The sequence below is a fragment of the Solea solea genome, chromosome 12, assembly GCF_958295425.1.
Source record: "Solea solea chromosome 12, fSolSol10.1, whole genome shotgun sequence".
In the NCBI taxonomy this organism is placed as follows: Eukaryota; Metazoa; Chordata; class Actinopteri; order Pleuronectiformes; family Soleidae; genus Solea; species Solea solea.
Genome location: NC_081145.1, coordinates 27,810,825 through 27,837,417, shown reverse-complemented (window position 1 = coordinate 27,837,417; position 26,593 = coordinate 27,810,825). Strand labels below are relative to the sequence as shown.

General features: G+C 40.7%; 3 protein-coding genes across 18 annotated transcripts in view; all 3 read left to right on the top strand.

Annotated features, from left to right (window-relative positions):
* Positions 1 to 5,360: 5,360 nt before the first annotated feature.
* On the top strand, positions 5,361 to 11,940 carry LOC131470026 (NLR family CARD domain-containing protein 3-like; the record flags this gene model as incomplete). Its single annotated transcript, XM_058645515.1, has 6 exons — positions 5,361 to 5,431; positions 7,102 to 7,221; positions 8,498 to 8,715; positions 9,127 to 10,939; positions 11,470 to 11,646; positions 11,763 to 11,940. Coding segments are annotated over 6 exons (2,577 nt in total), but the record flags the coding sequence as incomplete, so codon positions are not given.
* Positions 11,941 to 17,458: 5,518 nt separating this feature from the next.
* Positions 17,459 to 21,293, top strand: LOC131469526 (uncharacterized). The gene is made up of 3 exons (XM_058644545.1): positions 17,459 to 18,383; positions 19,351 to 19,468; positions 19,925 to 21,293. The coding sequence occupies exons 1-3, from the start codon at positions 17,593 to 17,595 to the stop codon at positions 20,369 to 20,371; spliced, it is 1,356 nt and encodes a 451-aa protein (XP_058500528.1). The 5' UTR covers positions 17,459 to 17,592; the 3' UTR covers positions 20,372 to 21,293.
* A 1,642-nt stretch (positions 21,294 to 22,935) lies between these two features.
* ppfibp2b (PPFIA binding protein 2b) overlaps positions 22,936 to 26,593 on the top strand; it is an 84,800-nt gene continuing 81,142 nt past the window's right edge. For 15 of the 16 annotated variants that reach the window (XM_058644530.1, XM_058644538.1, XM_058644537.1 and 12 more), the window contains exon 1: positions 22,936 to 23,176. The gene's annotated coding sequence lies outside the window, so the exon portion shown is untranslated. Of the gene's footprint in view, positions 23,177 to 23,221; positions 23,282 to 26,593 lie in introns of those variants that run through there. The other variant, XM_058644521.1, reaches the window with a different exon arrangement.

The following is a 26,593-nucleotide window of genomic DNA, read 5'->3' as shown; positions in this document are numbered from 1 at the left end:
TACAAAAACACACTAAAAACACGAGAAAGAGTCAAATAAAGTCACTTTTTCAATATCAAATACATTGTGTTTTTCTTTAATCAAACATTTCTTGGAAAAGGTGGTTTTGTTATAGTAAACAGTCTGAAAATGTTATATTATGCACACGCCACAATTTATCTGACTGCAAGTGTGGTCGGTGATAGTTTTTATCTCTAAAACATTTATTATTTGGATTAATTACATTTAAAAAAGAAAGAAAAATATGTCTCGAGAAAACATGAGACTACATTAAATAACATGCAAAAACTATGCAATCAATTAATAGATATAATTCTTATTTGAGGTCAATCAAGTGTATTTATTAATTATAAATTATAATTTAAATTGATGATTAATTTACAGTGAAATTAGAACACACTTAGGGTTTTCTCCACACATTAAAATGAATAGCACAAAATGTACTAATAATAGCCTATAATGGATCAAATTAATGATCATAACGTTCATTTAATCTGTTAAAAAACATCAACATAATACAAGATAAAATAAGCGAATTAAAGTGTTTGTGTGTGTGATATTCGAAAGAAACAAAGAGAAAAGACTGGATTCAAAAGACAGTTCATGATTATATGATTAAATATATTAATGTTATTATAATTATCTATATTAAAATGAAATATGCCTGTGTTTATCAGTGTATAACAACATATTAAACGTCCTTGTTATCCTCAGATTCTGTCACACTACTGTGAAGATTTTAGTCACATTTGCTTAGAGCGCCCTCTGCTGCCACCTGAGAGGAAGTACAGTCCTATAAATGCTGTGATTGACAGCTCATCTATTTCTAATTTATCAACTCGTTTTTTTGGTCCGTCAAACGTCAGAAAATGTTGAAAAGTGTTGGAAATGATGACGATTCTCAAAATATCTTTTTTTTCCCCACAAACCAAAAAATGTAAAAAAAATATATTCACATTTAAAATCACTCCAATAGATTAAGAAGAAGATGATTAAAATGTTTGGCGATCAATTTAATTAGTAATGATGTGTGTGTGTGTGTGTGTGTGTGTGTGTGTGTGTGTGACGTTCCTCCTGCAGGTTTTTGTTTGTTTTCTTTGGCTCAAAGTGTGAAACAGATGGTGCCATTTTCTCTCAGTCGTTCCTCCAGTGACTCTTGAAGCTGAATATCACACAGCAGGAAGAAGCTGCTCCATGTCTTTCACTGGCTGCTGTCATCCTGTTTATATACTAACAACATGTTTTCATGTTTTCATTTCAGCGCTCACCAAACCCCATTGAGAGAATCACAGTGTTTAGCTCACAGGGACACAGGAGCTGCTGGTCTGCTGCTGCCTCGTGTGGTCACTTTGTGTCACTTAAATACACTTGATTGAAGGATTCCAAACACTAAGGTTACAAATGGGCACATCTGAACTTATTATGGGGTGCAGCAGTGGATCCGCAACCCCTGCGCGCTGTGATGTGAAATCGTTGATTTTCTCTATGGAGTTTGGTGCGGGAGAGTGAGTGGTTCACAAACTGAGTGGAATAAAGCCGCAAACAAACTTAACAGTGTAGGAGGAAGGAAGTGTGTGGTTACCAATCTCTCTCCGTCAGGACCTCATGTACTCACAGTAACTCTGTCCTCCTCTCTGCTTTACTCCTCCAGTCTTTCTTTGTGGACATTTGTCTCAGGAGTGTGGAGCTGCAGTCGCCTGGAGGAGGGAGCCCCCTGCAGGCCGTGCCTCCCCGCAGCAGACGGCCGAGCTTCAGCGATCCACCAGAGTCAGACAGAGGCATGCTGGGAACTCTGACAGAGCGGGGGGGGGGGGGGGGGGGGGGGGGGGAACAGAGGAGAAGAGACGCTGGATTTAACATTTCTCTGTCACCTCCGCTGGGAGCAGCGCCTCCTGCTGGCCACTGCGGGAGACCAGCAACTGAATGATGGTCGAACTGATGGTTCACAAGTGTTTATTTTTGCGCTGAATAGATGATAACGTTGCTCCATTTAAACCTTTGACACCTTGAACACACTCTGAACTCACCGTAAGAGCTATGGAATGAAACAACAATAAAGTATTACCAACTTCAACATGTTCAACAATATCAAAAAAAGTGTGTTTTTAACCTTTAACTGAAAATGAATCCTCATTCACAATCATGAAGTAACCCTTTAACCTGTTTTAGCTCAATGACAACCTCAGAATACAGTGCAATAAACAAACATATTTCACTTAAAATTCGATATTTTAACTGTCATTTCACAGCTTTAACCTCAAGAATTGTTATTAATACGCACAAAAATAATGTATAGTTTATTTATAGTAGCAAACAAGCAACTGTCTGTTTCAGACCGACATTCCTCGCAATAAAACAGCGTTATTGCTAGCTTAAAATACACTGGTATAAAACAATGCAAAACTATAAAAGCACGTCACATTACTATGAAGCATTAAGCACAACATTAAAACGAAATGATGACAAACCTCGTGTCATTATCAGCCAGGTGCTAAAACAACTTATTAGTAAACATTTTCTTAACGTTTTTGAACTTTTATAGACCTGCAGCTTCGTCTTTTTTCCTTTTCCGGTTACACTCTATCAAAATAAAAGCACCAACCTAAAAACAGGAAATAAGAATACACATTTTGAGAATACGCTGTGGGATATTAAAGGTCATTTACAACTCCTATTCACACGTCAGTTAAAGTTAACAAACAGTGAAAGAATGTGGAGTTATAGAACTACTTTTAACATGTTGTTATTGTTCCTAACAATATGATCATGAGTTATTGATCATTATATTAATATAACATCAATGTAAGAATGATATTAATGTAATAATAATAATAATAATAATAGTGAGCTTTATATTCTGTGAAACAACATTTGTTGGCAATAAAACTGCAGACATATTTAAAATGTGTTGACCTGTTATTACAAGTTTGATGACGTCAAATAAACAGTTAACAGAAAAATGTTCTACAAAATACACACTGTGGATTTTCCGTAGGTTTTTGTTCCACAGTTTACAGCAACTTTAAATATTATATTACTATATAGTATGTATCTGTGAAATGATGAGAGGCGGCCCGCAGCTCATGTGCAGGCTGTTCAGGACTGAACTGCACAGAAAACTATTTCCATTTCCTGTCAATCCTGAGGGAGGAGCAGTGACAGTGCGACTATTCTGAGACTTTGCTTCAGGTGCCTTTTTAACTGTGCAGCACAAGAACAGAAAGGTGAGTGTTGACGCGATTATGATGATTATATATGATGATTTAGTGTGTCAAGTACCTTTAAGGGATACTTGAGTAAAAGTACAAGTATGTGACCAGGAAATGACTTTGGTAGAAGTTGAAGTCACTTTTTTACTCGAGTAAAGTCTTTACTCGAGTAAAAAAGTGACTTTTTTACTGTGACTGTAAAGTTCATGACATTTACTGTACTTGAGTATCAGAACAGAAGTAATTTCATATGTATATATATGTATACAGTGTGTGTATTTATATGTATATATATATATATATATATATATCAGAGGTTGCGCTAGACTTTTTCGTTGTCTGTCATTTTGACTGACAGGGTCATAAAAATCCCGTCATAATCCATTTTTACCGGTCACTTTAAATGATAATAATGACATATTCAGTTGCATTGTTCATATTGCAGTGGAATATGAACAGTTCACCTGTGGCCTAAACGCACAGTCTCACACCTTCCTCCTGGTCCACATGGACTTAAATGGCGTGCCTGCTTGCGCGTAGTTGCGCGTGGTAGGAAATCCCGCAACATGCGCTCCTTCTGCACCAGTGGATCAGCTGCACCGGTCACAGACGCGCTCCAAAGCCTCCTGTCCATAGCTCTTTAACACGCTGTCAGCACTACAAGGATAGCGAGATGCATTGAGTACGGTGTCCAGGTCAGAGATTATGCTCAGATTCTCCGATGGGAATCTTTATTTTGTCGCATAACATTTTTCTATCCGCCCTCCTCAGCCAGGAGAACTCCCGCTCCCACTGAACTCGCCTAACCTCCTTACTGCCGCTTCCTCGCTCCGCTGAGGCAAGGGCTGAGTTTGTCCTTCATCTGCATCTATCCCTCTTTTTTCACCTCTTTTATCAACATAGTTTTTAGGGGTGTGAATTGCAATCTGTCAAAATGACGGATGGCTCTCAGATTTGTCCGTCATTGACCGTTTTAAAAAAACGGTCAATGACGGAAAATATTCGGTTAACGCGACCCCTGATATATATATATTTATAGGTATAAAATGTACTTAAGTTTCGTCAGTCGTCATTTGTTTTTCCTAACTGTTTCCTAACTTTCCTAAAGTGCGTCATGTTTTCGCCTTCACGTCAATTCTCCTCAAACGGTCCAAACCAAGCAGTCCATTTCCGGTTTTCATTAGATTAAATAATCCAAACGACTATAAATGATCACTTTGATTAAAATTAAATAATTATGTCAAATAAAACGCATTTGTATTTCATTTAATTGAATTTTTTTAGATTTTTTTTTTTTTTCATAATTTATTAGGTTTTAAATACTATAAGTAGTACTTAATTCACAAGTAGTACTTTTACTGTGTACTTTTGGAATAATCCAAGGTCAAAGTTGACTTGAACAAAACAGGTTATTTGTCTATATTTGAAGTAGTATCAAATCCACTTATTTTTATACTAGTCTATGGTTTCAATGTTATTGGACAAATTACTTTATTTACTTCATGCACAGTAGTATGAAGTACTTTTACTGTGTGGCATTTTCTAATCTTCAAATGGACACTTGGGAAATCTAACTAAAGGCAGGATTTGCTGATAAAGTCAGAGGCTCGTGTGTTTGTGATGTCTCTGGATATCAAAACATGAAACTTTGTCTTCCATGCAGCTGACGTTAATGCAGACGACAGCCCTTCACTAACATACAGAGTAGCTTAGCACCATCTACTGGACAAAGGTGCTATAGCACACACATGTAACTCAATCACCTTCAGTGTGGCCACAGAAGTTTGAGCTACATGCAATTAACATGAAGTGCAGATTTGATAAAACACCTTCTCTAACAGAAAACTGCTGTTGTATTACAGTTTTCTCTCGTGTGATTGGTCACTGCACTGAACACAGATCCACATCAGACGTTGTCCAGGAAACATGGACGAGATTTTCAATCCAACTGAGAGGTAACTCTTTAAAGTTCTTTCAATATGATGCTTTCAGTGGACCAGTGATAAGTCAGTGAGGAGCTCATTTGCACAAACTAATGACAACAACAAAGGGAAAAGGTGCTTTTTTATATATTAGGTTTACAATTTACAGTATAAAACAAGTTATTTTGCTCAAATGAACTCTGTAAATATATGAATATATAAATCACTGTCTGTGAAGAGTGACTGGTCTACGAGCGAACCTCCAGTCTTCAGTCATGAACCTGGAGCCTCAGAGACAAAGTAAGAGACAACAACACACTTGTTTGTGTGATAAACACAAATGCCAAAAATAAAATAAATATGAAAATAATAATGGGACACACGGTGGTGTAGTGGTTAGCACTCTCGCCTTGCAGCAAGAAGACCCAGGTTCGAGCCCCGGTTGGAACAAGGGCCGTTCTGCATGGAGTTTGCATGTTCTCCCTGTGTGTGCGTGGGTTCTCTCCGGGTACTCCGGCTTCCTCCCACAGTCCAAAAACATGCAATGTGGGGATAGGTAAATTGGACACTCCAAATTGACCATAGGAGTGAGTGTGAGAGTGAATGGTTGTTTGTCTTTATCTGTGTGTGGCCCTGCGATGGACTGGCGAACTGTCCAGGGTGTACCCCGCCTATCGCCCGATGTAGCTGAGATTGGCACAGCACCCCCCGCGACCCTCTGGTGGAGGATAAAGCAGTAGATGATGACTGACTGACTGAAAATAATAATATGAACAAATACAAACAAAAGATTGGGCTCATCTTATAGTGAATTAAATTAGAATCTGTGAAATTAATTGATAATCATTAGTAATAATAACGATTACTGTGACTAGTTCTACAATGACATCAAACAGATTAAGATTGAGGAGATGATGTGGATTGAAAATCATCTCCTTAGTTTTTATTCGTATTTAGCATGAGATGATGCTTCGTAACAAGTCAGTCTCTCTGTCACAGAGGGAGGGGCAGTCATCAGCATGTGCTTTAAATATCATTTTACAAAGTTACTGCTTCTACACCCTTTAGTGTACAGAGTGAAGAGAAGACGAGCGCTCGCAGCACCTTGATGATCCACCTGCTAATGTGTCCACAGCCGTCAGTGGTCCAGCTGTGGAGACAGTGAATCATTATCAGTACTTGACCCTCGATGTGTTGCTTTGGTAGTGGTTAGCACTGTTGCCTTTGCAGCAAGAAGACCGGGTTCACGACCTGGGTCTTTCTGCGTGGAGGTCACATGACCTTGATTGACCTTTGGCCATATTTTCTAACTGAGAGACACTGAGAAGACATGTGTCCTCTGCATGCAGACGTTAGACTTCTGCCAACAAGGAGGAGGTTTGTCTAAATCAAATAGAGATTTAAAGTCATTTGTCGTCAGCTGTGGGTTTTTAAACGAGGTCACATGACTTCCATTGTACTTATCTTTGTCTAAATGTTCAGAAACACCAGGCTTGATCACATTGAAACACTTTATGACCGTACTTGTTGGTGTTATTGGCCTAAAATCTTAGTTTTCAGCCGGACATGAGCTTCAGCACAGGAATGATAATAGAACGCTTCCATAGCTCTGGAACAATATGATTCTCTATCAGTTTTTCAATCAGAAAGCATCACTCAGTTCAGAAGAGCAATTCTTTGATAGACCATCAGGTCCTGTAGACTACCATCATGTCTAAATGCTGACTGTACCTGTAGAAGATCCATTTATACACAAAGATCAGCGACCACGAGCTGTAAATCTGTCAGTGAGGGTGTCACATGTGGATCATCAAATCTAGAGAAAAGAAGTCATTCAGTGGTTTGACTCTGTCAAGATCTTTGCCTTCACTCCAGACTCTGGAGGTCACACTGACACTGAGGCTGCTTTCTGATCCAAGTGTCTAAACAAAGACCATCATCAGTGATGGATGTGATGTTTGTGTTTGCAGAGGTCAGAACCAGAGACGGAGAGCAGAGTCTCCAGGACCCAGAGGTCTGTCTGTGAAGAGTGACTGGTCTATGAGCGAACCTCTAGTCTTCAGTCATGAACCTGGAGCCTCAGAGACAAGGTAAGAGACAGTTTGTCAGATTCATAAAAGTGAAGGTTCATAACCAAACCTGAGTGTCCTCACAAAGACAGAAAACACACACACACACATGTGAAATGAATGTGTGTGAGGGACAAAACACTCTGACCTGATTCAGAATCTGATCAAACTGATCAATGAGTCAAACCATTGACGAGTCAGAGAGTAGGGCTGGGTATCAATCAAATTGTTTCGATACCGGTTCCTGGTCGATACTTTCTTTGATACCAGTTTTATATCATTTCTAAAAAAGAAAATAACACATTATGGAAACAATCCATCATTAGTTTTTATTTTTACACTCAATGCAGTTTTTTTACATAAAAAAATGATCTACAATTTATTTTCAGTGCAAAAAGAACAATTACAAACAAGTGACAAGTCATTTTCATTAAGGATCTGACAGAAACTTACAGAGGTAAAATCAGTGTCGACATTAGAACACAAAACATAACAATAACATGGTTGTATTATTATTACTTAAAAACTCATAATCTAGGCTGAGATAATCTGAGATAATCTAGGTTTAACTGGTTAACAATAGCAACAGTTTACTCACCTCCACCCTAGAAAAGGGTAAGAAACCTTTAACAATAAAGTTGTGACTGTGGCACTCGTCTTGTTCTTCTCGACTCATTTTCTTTTTCTGTCCGTGTGAACAGATTCACACTGACTGGCCTCCTGACTCCTCCTCACATCAGGGTCAGAGGTCACTGTGAGGACAAGATAAACATAACAGTGAGCTGTTCAACAGTTACTGTCTATATTCAGTTAGCTTTTCATGTAGTCAGCTATATAGCCATGACATAAAACTACACACTCATATCTTAAGTTAGCGTTACATGGATCCCAGTTCAAGCACATGTTACGCTGCAGTAACGTTAACTTCAGTAAACAAACATACAACACGTAAACTTACCTGTTGAAATCCTGACACAGCGCCGTCAGACAAGTCCACCTGTCCCTGACATGTCAGTAATAGAGAAATGTCTTCACAGACACGCGTCCACCTGTCCCTGACATGTTAGTAATAAAGAAATGTCTTCACAGACACAAGTCCACCTGTCCCTGACATGTCAGTAATAGAGAAATGTCTTCACAGACACGCGTCCACCTGTCCCTGACATGTTAGTAATAAAGAAATGTCTTCGCAGAGGCATGTCCACCTGTCCCTGACATGTCAGTAATAAAGAAATGTCTTCACAGACACGCATCCACCTGTCCCTGACATGTTAGTAATAAAGAAATGTCTTCACAGAGATGCGTTTGCTGTTTCTGTGGACGAGCAGACGTCCCGCTGTCCTCTGTGTCAGGACGTCCTGAAGGATCCAGTCTCCACCAGCTGTGGTCATCTGTTCTGCAGACGCTGCATCTCCTCATACTGGGACCAGTCTGGTCCACCAGGAGACTCCTGCTGTCCCCAGTGTGGGAAAAGACCCAGGACAGGACATGGACCACAGACCATCAGTGTACAGAGTAAGACTCATAAGGAGAGCAGCTCCCATCAGCACTAGCAGACTTTACAAAATGGAAAAAACAGGAGAAAACTGTTTAAAAGTTCAAAATGTTACTAATGTTAACTCGATGAAGGAGTTAAACTCTCTGCTGCCCCCTGCAGGTTAAAGAAATGAAGGGTTTACCCTCATTTTGCGGCTTTTCTCTCATGATTGTTCTCTTGTATGCAGATGATACTCTTTCCTTCACAATCATCACAGTTCTTCTAGAATGATTCAGTCTTTCAGAATAAAGTTAATCAAGTCATTACAGTGAAAATGTAGTTTTTCATTTGACAACAAACAACATAAAACAACAACGTCACAGAAAAACATGACACTGATGAAAATAATCCTCAGCTGCTCACATTCTTTGTCTCTTGTCTTTCAGCAGATGTTGGTCTGCAGAAGGTTCTAGATGAACATAAGATCAGTCTGAGGAGCAGATTTGAACATGTGACTGAAGGAACTGAAGGAAGAGGAAGTAGAACCCTCCTGAACAGGATCTTCACTGAGCTCTACATCACAGAGGGACAGAGTGAAGAGGTCAATACTCAACATGAGGTGATGCAGCTGGAGACGACCTCCAAGAAGAAGATGGTCCAGGACACTCCCATCAAGTGCTGCGACATCTTTAAAGCCTTACCTGACCAGCAGGGGAGCATCAGAGTCGTCCTGACCAACGGCGTCTCTGGTGTTGGAAAAACCTTCTCGGTGCAGAAGTTCACTCTGGACTGGGCCAAGGGTTTGGAAAACCAGGATGTGAATCTGCTGATTCTGCTTTCATTCAGGGAGCTGAACCTGATCAGAGACCAGCAGCACAGTCTTCTCACGCTGCTCCATGTTTTCTATCCAACATTAGAGAAGGTCAGAGCAGAGGAGCTCGCTGTCTGTAAACCTTTGTTCATCTTTGACGGCCTGGATGAAAGCAGACTCTCACTGGACTTCAGCAGCAGGACACTGGTTTCTGACGTCACACACAGGTCATCAGTCAACGTGCTGCTGACCAACCTCATTCAGGGGAATCTGCTTCCCTCGGCTCTCGTCTGGGTAACTTCTCGACCTGCAGCGGCCAATCAGATCCCTCCTACATGTGTTGCCAGGGTAACAGAAGTACGAGGCTTCACTGACGACCAGAAGGACGAGTACTTCAGGAAGAGATCCAGAACTGAAGATCTGTCCAGCAGAATCAACTCACACATCAAGACGTCCAGGAGCCTCCACATCATGTGTCGAATCCCAGTCTTCTGCTGGATCACTGCTACAGTTCTGGAGCACATGTTGACCACAGAGCAGAGAGGAGAGCTGCCCAAGACCCTGACAGACCTGTACTCACACTTCCTGCTGGTTCAGACCAAGAGGAAGAAGAACAAATATGATAAAGGACATGAGACGAGTCCACGGGAGCTGATGGAGGCCGACAGGGACTTTCTTCTGAAGCTGGGGAGGCTGGCCTTTGAACATCTGCAGAAAGGAGACATCATGTTCTACCAAGAAGACCTGGAGCGGTGTGGTCTTAATGTGACAGAGGCCTTGGTGTACTCTGGAGTTTGTACAGCAATCTTCAGAAGAGAGAGCGTGATCTTCCATAAATCAGTCTACTGCTTTGTTCATCTGAGTTTTCAGGAGTTTCTGGCTGCAGTCTACATGTTCCACTGTTTCACCAACAGGAAGACAGAGGTACTGCAGGACTTCTTCAGACAAGCAGACAAAGACAGGGACTCAAACAGGTTGAGCAGAAACCTCTCACTTGACAACCTCCTGAAAGAAGCCATGAAGAAATCACTTCAAAGTGAAAATGGTCACATGGACCTGTTTGTCCGCTTCCTTCATGGACTCTGTCTGGAGTCCAACCAGAGACTCTTTGGAGGTCTTCTGGGTCAGACTCAGAACAGTCCAGAAATCATCCAGAGAGTCATCGAGAACCTGAAGAAGATGAACACAGAGAACATCTCACCTGACAGAAGCATCAACATCTTCCACTGTCTGACAGAGATGAACGACCAATCAGTGCATCAGGAGATCCAAGAGTTCATGAAGTCAAAGAACAGAGAACAGGAACTCTCTGAGATCCAATGCTCAGCTCTGGCCTACATGCTGCAGATGTCTGAGGAGGTTCTGGATGAGTTGGATCTGAACAAGTACAACACATCAGACCAGGGAAAACAGAGACTGGTTCCAGCTGTGAGGAACTGCAGGAAGGCTGTGTAAGTTCAGACATGATCAATGACATCATCAGTCAATGATGATTCATGGTTTGGTTTATCATTCTTGTCACGTTGAGAGTCAGTTGTGTTGTTTTTCTGCACATGTTTTAAATGATGAAAGTTCAAAGTGCAGATTTATCAGCGGCTTGTGATTCTTGCTTTGAACTGAATGAAAACACTTATTTACTGTAAATGTTTCATTGTTAACTTTCTCTTCATGTGACTGTGATTCTTTTTGCTTTCACCTAAACCTGATTAGACTCCAACACGGGTCAAAGTGAACCCAAAGACCTGATCAGAACCAGTCCATGTTCAGATCCAGAGAAGTCTGCTGACGTTACATTAAGACACAGAGTAGTCGAGTGACGTTAGCTGGTTAATAACTGCTTAATCAGCTGTGAAGTCGGTGCTGATCGGGTCTGTGTCTCTGGGCCGGGTCGGACCAACGTGTTTGAGTTTGAGCTCTGAACACATGATCAAACACTGACTGGTTTCAAGCAGCAACTTCTCATCTTTTATTCTTTATTCAGGTTGAGTGGCTGCAGTTTGTCAGAGATCAGCTGTTCTTCTCTGGTCTCAGTTCTGAAGTCCAACTCCTCCCACCTGAGAGACCTGGACCTGAGTAACAACCTGGATCTGCAGGATTCAGGAGTGAAGCTGCTGTGTTCTGGACTGGAGAGTCCACATTGTAGACTGGAGACTCTGAAGTGAGTTCAGTGACTGAAGCTGCTGTTGTTTTTTAAACTTTCCTTTCATGAACATTAAAGTCATTTGACGCACACACACACACACACTAAAGTCTCATGTTTTATTCTTTATTCAGGTTGAGTGGCTGCAGATTGTCAGAGATCAGCTGTTCTTCTCTGGTCTCAGCTCTGAAGTCTAACTCCTCCCACCTGAGAGACCTGGACTTGAGTAAGAACGGTCTGCATGATTCAGCAGTGAAGCCTCTGTGTGATCTTAGGCAGAGTCCAGACTACAGACTGGAGACTGTGAGGTGAGTAGAGTGTTAGAGTCAGTGTTGTTCTAATCACAGTCAGAGCAAAGATCCAGTGTTTCCTCAGTGAAGCTGTGAGAGCAGAATAGTGACAGGCTTCATGATTGGACACAAAGACACAGAGAGACAACAGTCGGCCAATCAGACGAGCCACAAGCTGCTGGTGATCATGTGATCACAGACAAAGAAGTTACAGACAATGACACATAAAAAAAGCATTCGATCAAAGTGAAGGTTGCTGTTATTTCTACGACCTCTAGGGGGCGCCTGTTTTTAAACTACTACAACTATGGTTTGTAATTTGCTGTTGATGTGGAGGACACAGCTATTCACTGTCACATTCAAACCTACGCTCCATTTAGAGTCAACAATGAACCTCTGCGTGTTTTTGGACTGTGGGAGGAGAACATGTTAACTCCACACAGAAAGACCTGAACCGGGATGTGGACCGCCAACCTTCTTGCTGCGAGGCAACAGTGCTAGCCACCTGCTCCACTGTGTGGCTGCTACAGATAAAAGCTGTGTTTGGTACAGTGCAGGTTTTTTGTGTTTTCATTAGGAATAGAGACAAAATAACCAGGCCCAACCGTTCCATTCTTTGACCCCCTTCCTTTAGAGTACTAGCGTAAAATGGTACGGTCAGGGCGGAGCTAGAGGGGCTCCACCCACGACATTCAGCGGATTGGCACAGCCCACACCCCGCCTACCAACAAAAGGTACTGTTCTCAGTGGAAACACAAGCCTGACCCAGGACTTTACCATTCCAAACTGAACCGGACCATGATGGAAACACAGCAAGATATCAGTCCAGAGACCTGCTGACATTTTCCTGCACCACAGTTATGTTTTCACACGTGGTTGAGACCATCAGCCTCGTTTCCACGTCTGTGGTTTGGCTTTTTGGACACAGTTCTTCCATGAAGACCACTAGTGGTCAGACGTGTCCTCACAGATTTCTTCTGCCAGTTGTGAGCTGATGACACTGCTGGACATGTTTTGATTTAAAAAGGGAAGTAAGCGGGACGTGTCTTTCATCTGCCACACCAAGTGTCCTTGGCCGTCCACCGTGTCCACGATGGTCAACGTCGCCCGTGTCTTTGTGCTTCTTCCAAAGATGATGATAAATGTAACACATGAACATGAAGCAGCTCTGAACTGGACTGAAGTCTCTGCTGCTTCACTGACTCACTGCTGTGACTCTGACTCTTCTCTCAACAGGTGGGAGTGATAATGAACTTCATGAAGAGGATCTTCATCCTGACTCCAGCTCTGTGACGCAGCTTCAGCAGATCTGAGACAAACGTCATCTGAAGGACAAACAAACACAAGCGCTGATGGTGTTGTTTCACTCGGTCCTGTCGTCCTGCACCTGCACATAGTACTGAAACTGCCCTCCTCAAAGTAACCAACCACCTGCTTTTAACCACAGACAGAGGAGAGAGCGTTATTTGAATACTTTTAGACTTAAGCGCCGCTTTTAATACTATAGATCACAACTTTTTAATTGACCGTCTTAAATCCTGGGTTGGTATCAGGGACACAGCACTTGGTTGGTTTTGCTCTTACCTTTTTAACAGAACCTGTGCGGTCACCATAGGCAACCACTCGTCCTCTACAACCCAAATAGTCTACGGTGTACCACAGGGTTCTATTATAGCGCCATAATGTCTCTTTCCACTGCTATGCTGACGACACACAGATATACCTCCCGCTGAGACCCAACGACCCGAGAAGCCTGGTTGCTGTTTTAGACTGTCTTAAAGATGTGCAACTGCTGGATGGCCCATAACTTCCTCCAATAATAATCAATAACATTTAAACGACTGCGGTCAAAGTCAGCCGTGCACTGATATTCTCTCCTTTACGTCAATTCTACTCACACAGTTTACTGTGTAGTTTTAATTCATTCAGGGGTCAAATGTTCACTTTTTGCAACAAAAAATATAATATTCCTCGGTCTTTGAATCCAATCCAACTTTATTTGTTAAGCACTTTAAACAAACCACAGTGGACCAAAGTGCTGTACAGAATAAATAAAAGACATAACAAGTAAACGGCTTAAAATGAATTAAAAATCATAAAAACACTTTAAGAAATAGCAGCCATACAATAAAAAAAAACAATAAGATCAAATTCAAATTTTAATAAATAAAAAATCAACGTCTCGTGAAGTGTCAAAGGCCAAAGAGAAAAGGTGAGTTTTAAGGAGGGATTTAAAAACAGACAAAGACGAGGCCTCTCTTGTGCAGAGGCAGATCATTCCAAATTTTGGAGCTGCGACAGCGAAGGCACGATCCTCTCTGAGCTCCCGCTTTGTTTTACACACGAGCAGCTGATCAGCTGACCTGAGAGAGTGGGCGGGTGAATATGGGAGAATATGGGATTTGAAGAGATATAAAATCCACAATGTGACTCATGTATGAAGTCCAATGAAAGTGAAATCATAAACTACTAATAACTATTGTCAAAGTAAAATAAAACAAGACTCTATAAAATATTCCTTTATTCTTTCCACATTATTTGCAGTGTTACAGCAGCCAAAAATCACAACAAGCTAGAAATAGAAGTAAAAATGAAATATTGTAAGAAAATATGAGCGTTAATAAATATATGTAAAGAAGATGAACGACTATAGCTCTATTTTACTAATGTTTTATTTCACATAACTATTTTACATATACTCACTATAATATGATGTCATTGTTTTGACATAAAAATTTAGCATTTTTATTTCCAGGATGTTGTTATCGCTTTCAACAGGACTGGAAAACAGGAAATAGGACGACTTGGTTTGGACCGTACTTCATTTAATCATCTCAAATAACAATAGAATTTAAGACCAACGCAAATGATAAACACACTTCCAATATTTAGCCATGTGTAATTCAAGCATGCATCATTGTTTTGTTAAAATCCAAAATAAAAATAAATGTACTTACTTTTGAGTCTTTGCTGTTGTTTGGTCTAAGAAATTGTCTTGTTCTTTATAAGAATTGAACCGACAACTTGAGAACTTGTCAGCAGTGTTCTTGCCCACTGAGCTAGCAGCTACTACAGCTCTTCAGGTTTACTTACAATATTTGACTGTTTACATTAAATCTTGAACTAAAAGAACTTGACTTCATCGTAGGATTAGAACTCCCAATCTCAGACGTACAAGTCTGACTCTTACAGGTGAAGCTATTTTTATTTAACTGTGTAAAATGTCTTTCTTGCTGTTTTTAAGTTCTGAAGTTTGAAAAGTGTGTGGATTTGAACCTACAACCTTGAGGCTCCAGAATCTATGGTTGTAGACTGCACCACCAACTCCTGGTGACTGGAGGTCTTTTCCTCTTCATTGCAGATGTTGAACTTTAAATTGTCTTGTTCTTTATAAGAATTGAACCCATGACCTCAGACATTCGCAGCAGTATTATTGTCCACTGAGCTACCTGCTCCTACAGCTCTTCATGTTTTCTTAGAGCTTTTGAATGTTTACAATAAATCTTAAACTAAAAAAAACTTCACTTCATCAAAGGATTTGAACTCACAACCTCACGCATACAAGCCTTACTGTTACAGGAGAAGCTATTGGTGCTGAGCTGCAGAAGAACTCTTTCTTGGTAGTTTTAAGTTCTGTTTTTGGTCTACAAGTCATCTTCTGGTGGACTGAGATACTTGTCTTGATGCTTCCACTCTGGATTTCTTGGTCTCTCTTCTTGGTCAGAGTTTTTCAAAAAAGTAATTGTGAATTACGAGGACAAACTTATTTCATGTGATCCTCTGTCCCTGTCGGGAGCATCACCAGCGCTGAAGGTGGTCCAGTGGACAAGGACTTCTCATCACTGCTCAAGGCATCGTGGGTTCAAATCCCACTGAAGGTATGTGTCTACACATATGTGTGTGTCTGTCTGGGTCTTTCAAAAACAACCAAACCAAACAACTTCCAAAAACTCTAAACCAAACCAAACAACTTCCAAAAACTCTAAACCAAACTAAAACTCTGCGTTGCGTTGCGTGCGTCCGTTCGATTGTGTCATTTCAACTTCAACAAGGACTTCATCATCAACTTCATCATCGACGCCTGCGATAATGGGAGGAATAAGCTAGCATTGAAGAGGCTTGCAAAAGCCTCAAAAGTGCTAGCTGGAAAAATTTTTTTGACTGTCAGCAAAGACATGAGTCGTCTAATGAGCAAAGAAAATATGTTCAAATGGGAATAGTTTGTGTTTTTGACATGTGGTTGTACGAGATTCTGAAACAAAGTCAACACTGTGGTGCAGGGGTCACACATACAAACCTTAAAGGGCCACAAAGACATTTTTCAGCGAGTCAAAGGTCCATTTATTATAGTCGGTCAAGCCAAATAAAAACAGTTTCTGTGTGTGTTTAAGTTCTGTTTTTGGTCTAAAGTTCGAAAAGAGTCAGATTAGAACTTGTAACTTACAGAGATACAAGTCATCTTCTGATGGACTGAGCGTCTTTTCTCGATGTTCTTACTCTGAATTTCTTGGGTTTCTCATTTTGGTTAGAGTTAAAAATTGAACCCACTTTCTCAGGACTTTATAAAATGACTTCTTTTTTAACACGGAGCTTCCTGCTCAGACATGTTTGCAACCATTTCATAAAATAATAGAGGAACTTGTCCACACACAAAGCAGCAGATTATTTGGTGTAGTGGCGCCCTCTAATGGACAAGAGTAAGACAGGAAAAAATTTGCCACAGACTTTTCTAGTTAATGTCTGCTGTGCATACAAATAAAAATAATATATATATATATATAATATATATCATTCATTCCATGGATTTAAAAGTTATACAACTTTCTGTGCAGAATCAAGGGTTTTCGTGCTTTTTTTTTTACTTTCATCAAAATACGTCCTGATGTCGTGCTGGCTGTGTTTGATTCACATTTCTTCCTGGAGGTAACATCTCCTTAATGACGGACTCAGCAGATCTGTCCACCACCACCTGGACCACAGAAACCCAGTGTGGTTGGAGAGCAAGTTTTCCTGGAGTGTGGAGTGGCTCAGTGGTTAAGACCGGTACCCTGTGTGCAAAAAACATCATGGTTGCGAGTTCAACTTCACCCCTGGCTGGTAAATGACATGTAATATAAAGATCATCATCTCTGGCAGTGGCAGTAGATGTCTCTGGGGTTGATTTATCAGATTTTCTGCAGTTGAAAGTATTTTGCTGATTGCTAAATAGTTCAAAAGTGACAGCAATGTCACCTACAGGTTGCAATGATGTTTGAAGTTTGCAAAAACTAATTAAATTACTCACACACGTTACATTTTGATGATTATGCATCTCGGCATTTATATATTTTAGCAGTTTGGCTATAATATTTATTAGTTTACGTTTAAGTGACTTTAATTATTCACAAGTTGCATACAAAGAACATTTCTGTGTTCATAAGTGTCAACACGACGATTATATTCTTCTCTATTACTGTCGCACACCGGTTTAAAGGTCTGTCGTCAATGACTGTCCATGGGATACGTGTGTGTAAATAAAGTTTTAATAAAAGTCAACGTCATCACGTTTAAAAGTGAACGTCATCACGTTTAAAAGTGAACGTCATCACGTTCCAGACGCGCTCTCTTCTGTGACCCAATCAGTGTTGAGCAGTCTTGCCCTGTGTCTGCGGTCTACTTGTGTTTACAAGCGAAAATGGAGCGGAGCCCGGAGGAGGACGACCTGGGCCCGGAGGAGACGGCGGCGGCACTTCTCGCTCCGGTTCTGACCCTTGGGTCTCCTCCGGAGCTCGGGCTCCAGGTGTGTGAATTCTTCCGGCTGCAGGTGACCGTCCTGCGGCGGCGGAGGCAGCGGGAGATGCTGGAGAGGGAGCGGCGGCGGCGGCAGTACCTGCGGAGGAGGAGAGCCTTCCTGCTGTCCTCCCTGGCGGCGGCGCTCAGCCTCCTGTCCAGCACCAGCAGACCGATCTGGGTCCGGGACCGCAGCCGCGGGCAGAACCTGTGGGCCACGGCCGAAGCCTTCGACGACGAGGAGTTTAAGGCGCAGTTTCGCGTGTCCCGCTCGACCTTCGACTACCTGCTCGAACTGATCGGCCGCGCGATTAAACGCCGCAAGACGAACTACCGTGTCCCCATCGAGCCGCGCCGCCGGCTGGCCATCACCCTGTGGTGGCTGGCCCGCTCCGGGGAGTACCGCTCCATCGCCGACATGTTCGGCGTGGGCATCGCCACGGTGTGTAACATCGTGCGCCAGGTCGCCACGACCATCGTGGAGCGGCTCTTCCACCGCTTCGTGTCGCTCCCGAGCGGCCAGCGGCTGGACGACACCATCCAGGCCTTCAAGGACCGCTGCTACCCGCAGTGTGCCGGGGTCATCGGCGGCATTCACGTCCCCATCGCTGCTCCGAGGGAAAACCCGGACCACTACATCAACCGGAGCGGCTGGCACTCCGTCATCCTGCAGGCGGTGGTGGACCACAACGCGTGGTGAGTCCACAGGGGCGTAGCTACAGGGTGGAGTGACTGGGGGCCCTGACATGTCAGATACCAAGGTTGAACAACAACGCTGAATTTGACAGCCAGATGTGCACCTTCCTGGTCGGTAGTTACGGGGTAAACAAGGGGAAATATAAGAGTTTTTCCCCAGCTCTTAGTGATGTAAAAGTACAGATGGGAAGATATGTAAAGGAAATTCAAGGTTTGTGAATTTGAAAAACAAATCAGGGCCCTTGAAAGGTTTTGAAAATGACCATTATATGGGTCATTGAAATCATTAAAAAAGTGTAAATTTGAAAAAAATAAAATAAATATTTTTATTTTGAAATTACTGAATTTTTTTGCATTTGAAAAAAATTCAAGGTCCTTGAAATCCTTGAAAGTTTTTGAAAATGACAAGGTCCTTGAAATCCTTGAAAGTTTTTGAAAATGACATGGGTCCTTGAAATCCTTGAAAGTTTTTGAAAATGACATGGGTCCTTAAAATCCTTGAAAGTTTTTGAAAATGAAATGGGTCCTTGAAAGTTTTTGAAAAAGTTTTTGAAAATCACCCTTAATAGACATGGGTGATTGATATCTTTGAAAGTTTTTGAAAATGACATGGGTCCTTGAAAGTTTTTGAAAATGAAATGGGTCCTTGAAATCCTTGAAAGTTTTTGAAAATGAAATGGGTCCTTGAAATCCTTGAACATTTTTGAAAATGACATGGGTCCTTAAAATCCTTGAAAGTTTTTGAAAATGACATGGGTCCTTGAAATCCTTGAAAGTTTTTGAAAATCACCCTTAATAGACATGATTGAAATCATCTGGTGGAGGGAGATCCACGAGTGAACTCATAGCTGCTGATGTGTCTGTTTTATCTGGTTTTCTTAAAACAGCTAGTAGATTACCAGTAGACTAACCTGGGTCTAAAGTATCGTTGCCCTCTCTCACCGACAGTGTGTCTCTGTCCCCTCAGCTTCACAGACGTGTACGCCGGCTGGCCTGGGAGCAGCAGCAGTGCCACGGTACTGTCCAGTTCTGACCTGTACCTGAAGGCAGAGGACCGGCCTGACGGTTACCTGTTCCCTCGAGAGGTCAGTGTGCAGGTGACACCTGAGCCACTGAGCTTTTCTGTTACATGTTAGTTTTTGACTTGTGGTCATTTGAAGTGATGGTTCTGAATATTTTAAAATAATATGTTATAATTGTGCTTATAAACAAACATTTCTTGTCTCCCACACCAAAGTCCATAGAGAAAACCGTCAATTTTAAATCACAGCACACAGCAGTTGTTAATCCACAGCTGCCACCATCAGTGAGTCCCACTGTTATTTTGTGACTTAAATGTTGGTAAACTTTTGTTCAGATTCACCGCAATGACACAAACTGACCACACGGGGCAACAGTAGAGCAGCAGCTCCTGTGTACCCTGTGAGCTAAAAACGCAGATTTTCTCTTTGGACTCTGGTGTGGGAGAACAAGAGGTTAACAAACTGTATGCAGACAGATTAAAGGTTCCTGTTGTAAAACCTGACGTGCGTCTTTGACAGCGGTCGATCCTGTCCGACGGCGTGGAGATCCCCGTTCACCTGATCGGCGACGCATCGTTCCCTCTGAAGCCGTGGCTGATGAAGGGCTACAGCAAAGAGCAGCAGCTCTCCCCCGAGCAGCGCCGCTTCTCCTTCACCTTGTTCTCGGCCCGCTCTGCGGTGGACACCGCCTTCACCCGCCTGAGAGGTCGATGGAGGTGTCTGCTGAAGAAGAGCGACGTCAACATCTCCATGGTGCCCCGAGTGGTCGCGGCGTGCTGCGTCCTGCACAACATCTGTGAGCTACGGGGGGACGGCTTCCTGCCCGAGTGGAACGTCGACATGGCGCCCTCGGAAAATTACCTGCGGCAGCCCGACATGGAGCCGTACAACGCCGACACGTACTGCACCGCCGAGGTCATCAGAGACACGCTCACTTACAACCTGCTGACTATTCTGCAGTACTGAACACACAGACTTAAGGGTCACTTACACACCCGGTGATAAAATGTCAACATCCTGTCCAAATGGTCAGGTGCTGTGTTCCATTTACGTCAGAGTTCGGAACTCTCAGAAGCGAGAACCACGGGCGCAAACGTATCAAGTCAATAACAACGACAAATCCACAGTAGTTTCCACAGACAGAGACAGTGTAGCGACATTTTCCACGGATGGAAATACAAAGTGTAACTAAATCCATCGACCAGGGGACACGCGGCAGAGGGTGTTTCAAGGGTTCCCACAGGTCCTTGAAATCATTGAAGGTTTGTGAATTTGCAAAACAAAAAGGTCTTTTGAAAAGCACCCTTAATATACATGGGTCTTTGAAATCCTTGAAAGTTTTTTAAAATCACCCTTAATAGACCTGGGTCCTTGAAACCATTAAAAGTTTGTGAATTTGAAAAAAAATCAAGGCCCTTGTAAGTTTTTGAAAATGACATTGGTCCTTCAAATCCTTGAACATTTTTGAAAATGACATGGGTCCTTGAAATCCTTGAATGTTATTGAAAACCACCCATAATAGACATGGGTCTTTGAAATTCTTTAACGTTTTTGAAAATCAGCCTAAATAGACATGGGTCCTTGAAATCCTTGAATGTTTTTGAAAATGACATGGGTTCTTGAAATCCTTGAAAGTTTTTGAAAATCACCCTTAATGGGTGATTGAAATCCTCTGGTGGAGGCAGATTCACGTTAGCAGGCTGAAGTGAACTCATATCTGCTGACGTGTCTGTTTTATCTGGTTTAACAACTCTTAGCATCTTTCTATAGAATCCTCTTTATATATATATGAATATATATATTTTTTAACATTTCATTTCACTACAGAGAGAAATCGTCTTCTTCATGTATTTAAAGTCGTTATATCTGTTACTGTTTGTATATACATTTTATATAAAACATTTGATGAAATCATACAATCCTTTTATTGTCATTATAATGATTTTTGTATTTTAACCATGAGAAAAAAACTCTACAACAGCAGTCAAATCTTCTTTATTGTTATGTTATAATAATAATAATAATAGTGTATCAAAAAGTGACATAAGACATAATTGCGAATTTTCCAGAGCAGATATCGCAATTGCACTTGATTTATATCATTTATAGGTTTTAGTTTAATTATTTACTGTTTCTTTAGATTTAACACATGCATGAACATATATATTTATATACATCCAATGTTCATAGAGACTTCCTTTAATGTCAAAGTTCTGACTTCCTGACTTTATTCTCAGAATTCCAACTTCCTGACTTTAATCTCAGAATTCCAACTTCCTGACTTTAATCTCAGAATTCCAACTTCCTGATTTTTATCTCAGAATTCCGACTTCCTGATTTTAATCTCAGAATTATGACTTTGTTCTCAGTATAATGAATTTAATCTTAGAATTCTGAAAATTTAAAAACAAAAGAAAATGGCGGTGAAGAAAGATGGTTCTGACGTGGACAGTTCTGTGTGTGTGTCTGTGTGTGTGTGTTTTTCCTTGTTGCCTTGTTCATGAAGCTAATCCCATCATCCCTCGTCACATTTGTTTTGAAGCAGCAGCTGAACTCAGTTTTGGAGAAGCTTGCGCTCCAGCGTCCGAGAGTCTCCTGATCCAAATTATTGAATTAAACTATAGTTTAAAAAACAAAAACAAAGAGAGCATTCAGGGTCTGGGATCAGTGAGGTGAATTTATTTTAATTCACTTAATTAAGTCACAAAAATATTTCAATTTTTCAAGCTGTTCTGTTGCAGATTTCTGTGCCACTAGGTGTCAGTGTTGAAACACATTAAAACAGCACAGGCTTTTACAGACTGTCTCTGCTGCTTTAAGTGCTGTTTTTTTTAGTTGTTTTTTTTAATATGAATAATAATACAATAATTCTTCTACTACTGCCATTAATAATGATCATTGGATTAGATAAAATTAGATTAGAATAGATTAGACTTTATTGATCCCACACTGGTATGTCGTTTTGTGCGTCATATAAATACACATTTCTTTAAATATATTTTTTACACAAATACGAAATATAATAAATAGCTACATATATAACAACGACAATAATACTAATAATACAATTTAAATGTATACAAAATTATATTAAAAATATACAATACTACTAGTGGTAATATTTATATAACTTAAGCATGATAAATGATGATACTATTATTATTATTATTATTATTACACTAATAATTATACCATTTTTTTTATTTAGTTATAATTTAAATGATCAAATAAAATGAAAATATCAGACTTTTTTGTGTCACCATCACTGACCGTCGGAAATCTTAAAGCTGACGGAGGTTTGGCGATATTCCATCTGCATCGATGTTAAATTCATCAATCATTTACTGTGACATTTGCATAACTGATCATGTCAGAATTATGTGGTGGTTTACTGTCCTGCTGACTGAGCATTTAGTAAGATGGTCCTCCTTTTTTTTGTTTTAAGTAATCGATACATACGAAAAGCTCATGTTTCCGAGGCGCCATGAACGCAGCACGCCGATCACATGGCAGGTGTAGCTGCTCCTCAGCTCAGTCTGAGCCGAGCGGGGACGAACCGGGACGAGCGGACAGTTCGGCTCCCACTCACTCACTCACCCGGTTCTATGAGTGTGTTATTGTACACGCGTGGGTGTGAGTGAATGTATGTATGTATGTGTGTGTGTGTTCGTGTGTGTTTGTGTGTGCGTGTCTCGTGAGTGTGTGTGTGTGTGTGTGTTTGACCCAAACTGTGGATTATTATCGATAAACAGCGGAGGAGTTCACGCTGAGGTGAGTGAGTGAGCTACAACATGACAACGAGCTAATTACACACACACACACACACACTTTAAACTTTGCACGTAAACGCATCAAACGTCAGACGAGCGCTTCATGGTGAGTTCAATGACCTGCTCATGTTTTAATATTATGTTCTTTGTTTCTTTATTTCATTGATCGATTCATCTCTGGAATATTTTCTAGATTATTCTTGCTTGCTTTTACGGAAGTGGATTAGGGCCAAATATAATCAAAAACTTTGGGATTAAAGTCAGAATTCTGACCATTCCTCTCAAAATTCTCAAATCAGAATTTTGAATATAATCTCAGAATTCCAACTCAGAATTCCGATCAGAATGCAGATTTTTTCCCTCAGAATTTTTACTTTCTCAGAATGCAGATTTATTGACTTTAATATCAGAATTCCGACTTCCTGACTTTAATCTCAGAATTCCAATTTCCTTACTTTAATCTGAGAATTATGACTTTCTGACTTTAATCTCAGAATTATGACATTCTGACTTTAATCTCAGAATTCGCTTCCTGACTTTAATCTTAGAATTATGACTTCCTGACTTTTTTTCTCAGAAGTCTGACTTTAATCTCAGAATTCCGTTTTCTTGACTTTAATCTCAGAATTATGATTTCCCGACTTTAATCTCTGAATTATGACTTTTTTTCCCCTCGGAATTATGATTTCCTGACTTTAATCTCAGAATTATGACTTTTTTCTCAGAATTATGACTGCCTGATTTCAATCTCAGAATTAAGACTTCCTGACTTTAATCTCTGAATTATGACTTCCTGACTATAATCTCAGAATTCTGACTTTAATGTCAGAATTGCAAGGTTTTTCACATGACCATGTGTAAATGTGTCCTTTGTACTTGGAGCTTGTTTTCCATGGTGACCGCGGTTCTTCTCTACACGCTCAGTCATGTGTTGTTGTCAGCTCGCAGCCATGGAATGATGCTCAGTCGCACTGACACACGCTGTGTAATTGCAAACCATCAGCTTCTGACGGCGTGTGTGTGTGTGTGTGTGTGTGGGGCGGGGGGGGGGGGGCTGGGGGGTGAGATGCTAATGGCATCATATCAAAGCTGATGTTCAGCTTCCCACTGCTCCAACATCTGCTGCTGCAGGAGCGGCTCCATACCACTTTGTCATGTCTGACAACAACGATATGATATCACAACAGGGGCCAAATATCTATACCTTTATTTATCTTAATAATAATGAATCGCATTTTTATCACACGCTTAACCCTTAGATTCAACTTCAAAAACGTCATATTAAACCACAGAACACAGAGCATTTGGGCTGCGTTTAAACGTACAGTTTATACAGAGGCTATAAGAATGTGTAATAGAGTGTCTTATATCCTGTTTTTCAGCACAGCCTATAGACAACTTTTATTTTATTTGTTTAAAATTGGATTTAATTTGTGAAATTTGGTTCGTTTTTATGAACAAAAACAAAAGAAAAATTCTCTATTTTGTGACTTCTGCACAATTATCACTACTTTATATCACTGCTAAAAATGCGATATAAAGTACCTACCTCCACACCTCTATGCATGTGTGCCGATTTTCATGCATGTATGATAAACCTGCTGCTCTAGGTGACTTTAATCTCACCATTCCGACTTTTTCCTCAGAATTCCGACTTCCTGACTTTAATCTCAGAATTCTGACTTTAATCTCAAAATTCGGACTTTAATCTCAAAATTGACTTTTAAATTTGTCTGCAACCTATTCCTTCATCAACCTTTGTTGAGACAAGAAAATCGCATCGGTTTACCTGGTCGGTTATTTTCTCGTATGAATCGAGCACGAGTCCAGAAAACGTCTGATTGTGGAAATGATGACGATGTTTTCATGTGTCTTGTCTTATCCACAAACCAAAATGAGTCTTAAATGTTCTATTCACATTTAAAAATGTTTGTTTGAATTGGTGAATTGATTAATTTAGTAACGTAACAGTTAACAAAAAGGTTAACAGTAATATGTGTACACACACATTATAACGTGAGCTCTGTGAATAGTAATGTTGCTGAAGGAGCTTCCTGCCTCACACACTCACAGGCTTTTCTGTTGCAAATCTCATTAACAAAAAAGGAGGATGGAGTTGAAAGGAAGGCATTGCTGCCACTGATGATGATGATGATGATGGTGAATTGATTAGTGAAGAGCTTTGGTTGGCACTTGTGTGGCATTAGCACACAGAGAACACAGAAGAAATAAGATTATTAGCCCTCCTCGTCTTTACTGTACTGAGCAATAAAGTCATTGCAGGTCAAGTGAGGACATTAGTAGTAGAGTAGAGATTATACAAAAAGTGATAAAACGTGTGTGTGTACATATGCAGTACTTGTACATATCAATGGGAAAGAAGAGTAAGAGGGAAAAATGCCAAAGGGTGATGGTTTTTTATAAATGAAATGTAGTATTTATACTATTAATATTTAGTATATGTACTGTTTAACATGTGTCATATAATAAAACAATACAATGTAATTTAATACAATACAGTATAACATGACATACAATAATACAGAGAGCTTCCCCCTCATCCCTGTGATCAAAGACACTTTTGTAAAAAGCAGCTGATCACAACCACTGTTGTGTTTCCCCACTGATCACTGATGGTGAGGAGCGATGGAGGGAGTTCACACGAGGAGGTAGAGGAGGAGGAGGAGGAGGAGGAGAGATGAAAGGTGCAGATCATGTCAGGGGATGAGATTTTACAGTAGACGAGAAGAACCAGAGAAATAAAGTCCTTTTAGTTTGAGTGATTTGAGGGAAATGACAGATCTATGTTCTGCAATATCTATTTTCTTTTAAAATAAAGACTCACAAATACTTTTTTCCAGCTCTGAATTCAGGAGAGAGGAGACAAGAACACGGAGAGTTGAACAGAATTAGGATTGTAACGTGAGATAAAGTGCTGAAGTTCACACAACTGTGTAATCCAATTTTTACAAGTGCACTGATTGTGCAGCCTGAGCTCCTGGTATATTACAGTTGTACAGTGTGTATTAAAAAGATATAATAATAATAATAATAAGAATGTGTCTCAATGTTTTTCTCACGGGGAACTCACAGGTAAAATCCATGATTTTCTCTCTGGACTTTGGTGCAGGAGCGTAAAAAAACAACGCTACGTTATTTGTCAGTAAAAAACTCAAACTGCCTCTTTAACTCCTCGCACAGGTGGCGTTTTGTTGATCACACAGGAAACATGTGACTGCTTCTTTTTTTTTCTTTTGGTTGGTTTTGGTTAACAGTCGACGTGACAAATTTAACTTGCTTGAGCTTGAGATCTCCGTCGATTCAGCATTCAATTATGTGTGTGTTACAGAGAGAGTGTAACTGACACACACACACACACACACACACATGCTGCCTTTGTGGCTGTAACTGTAGCCTG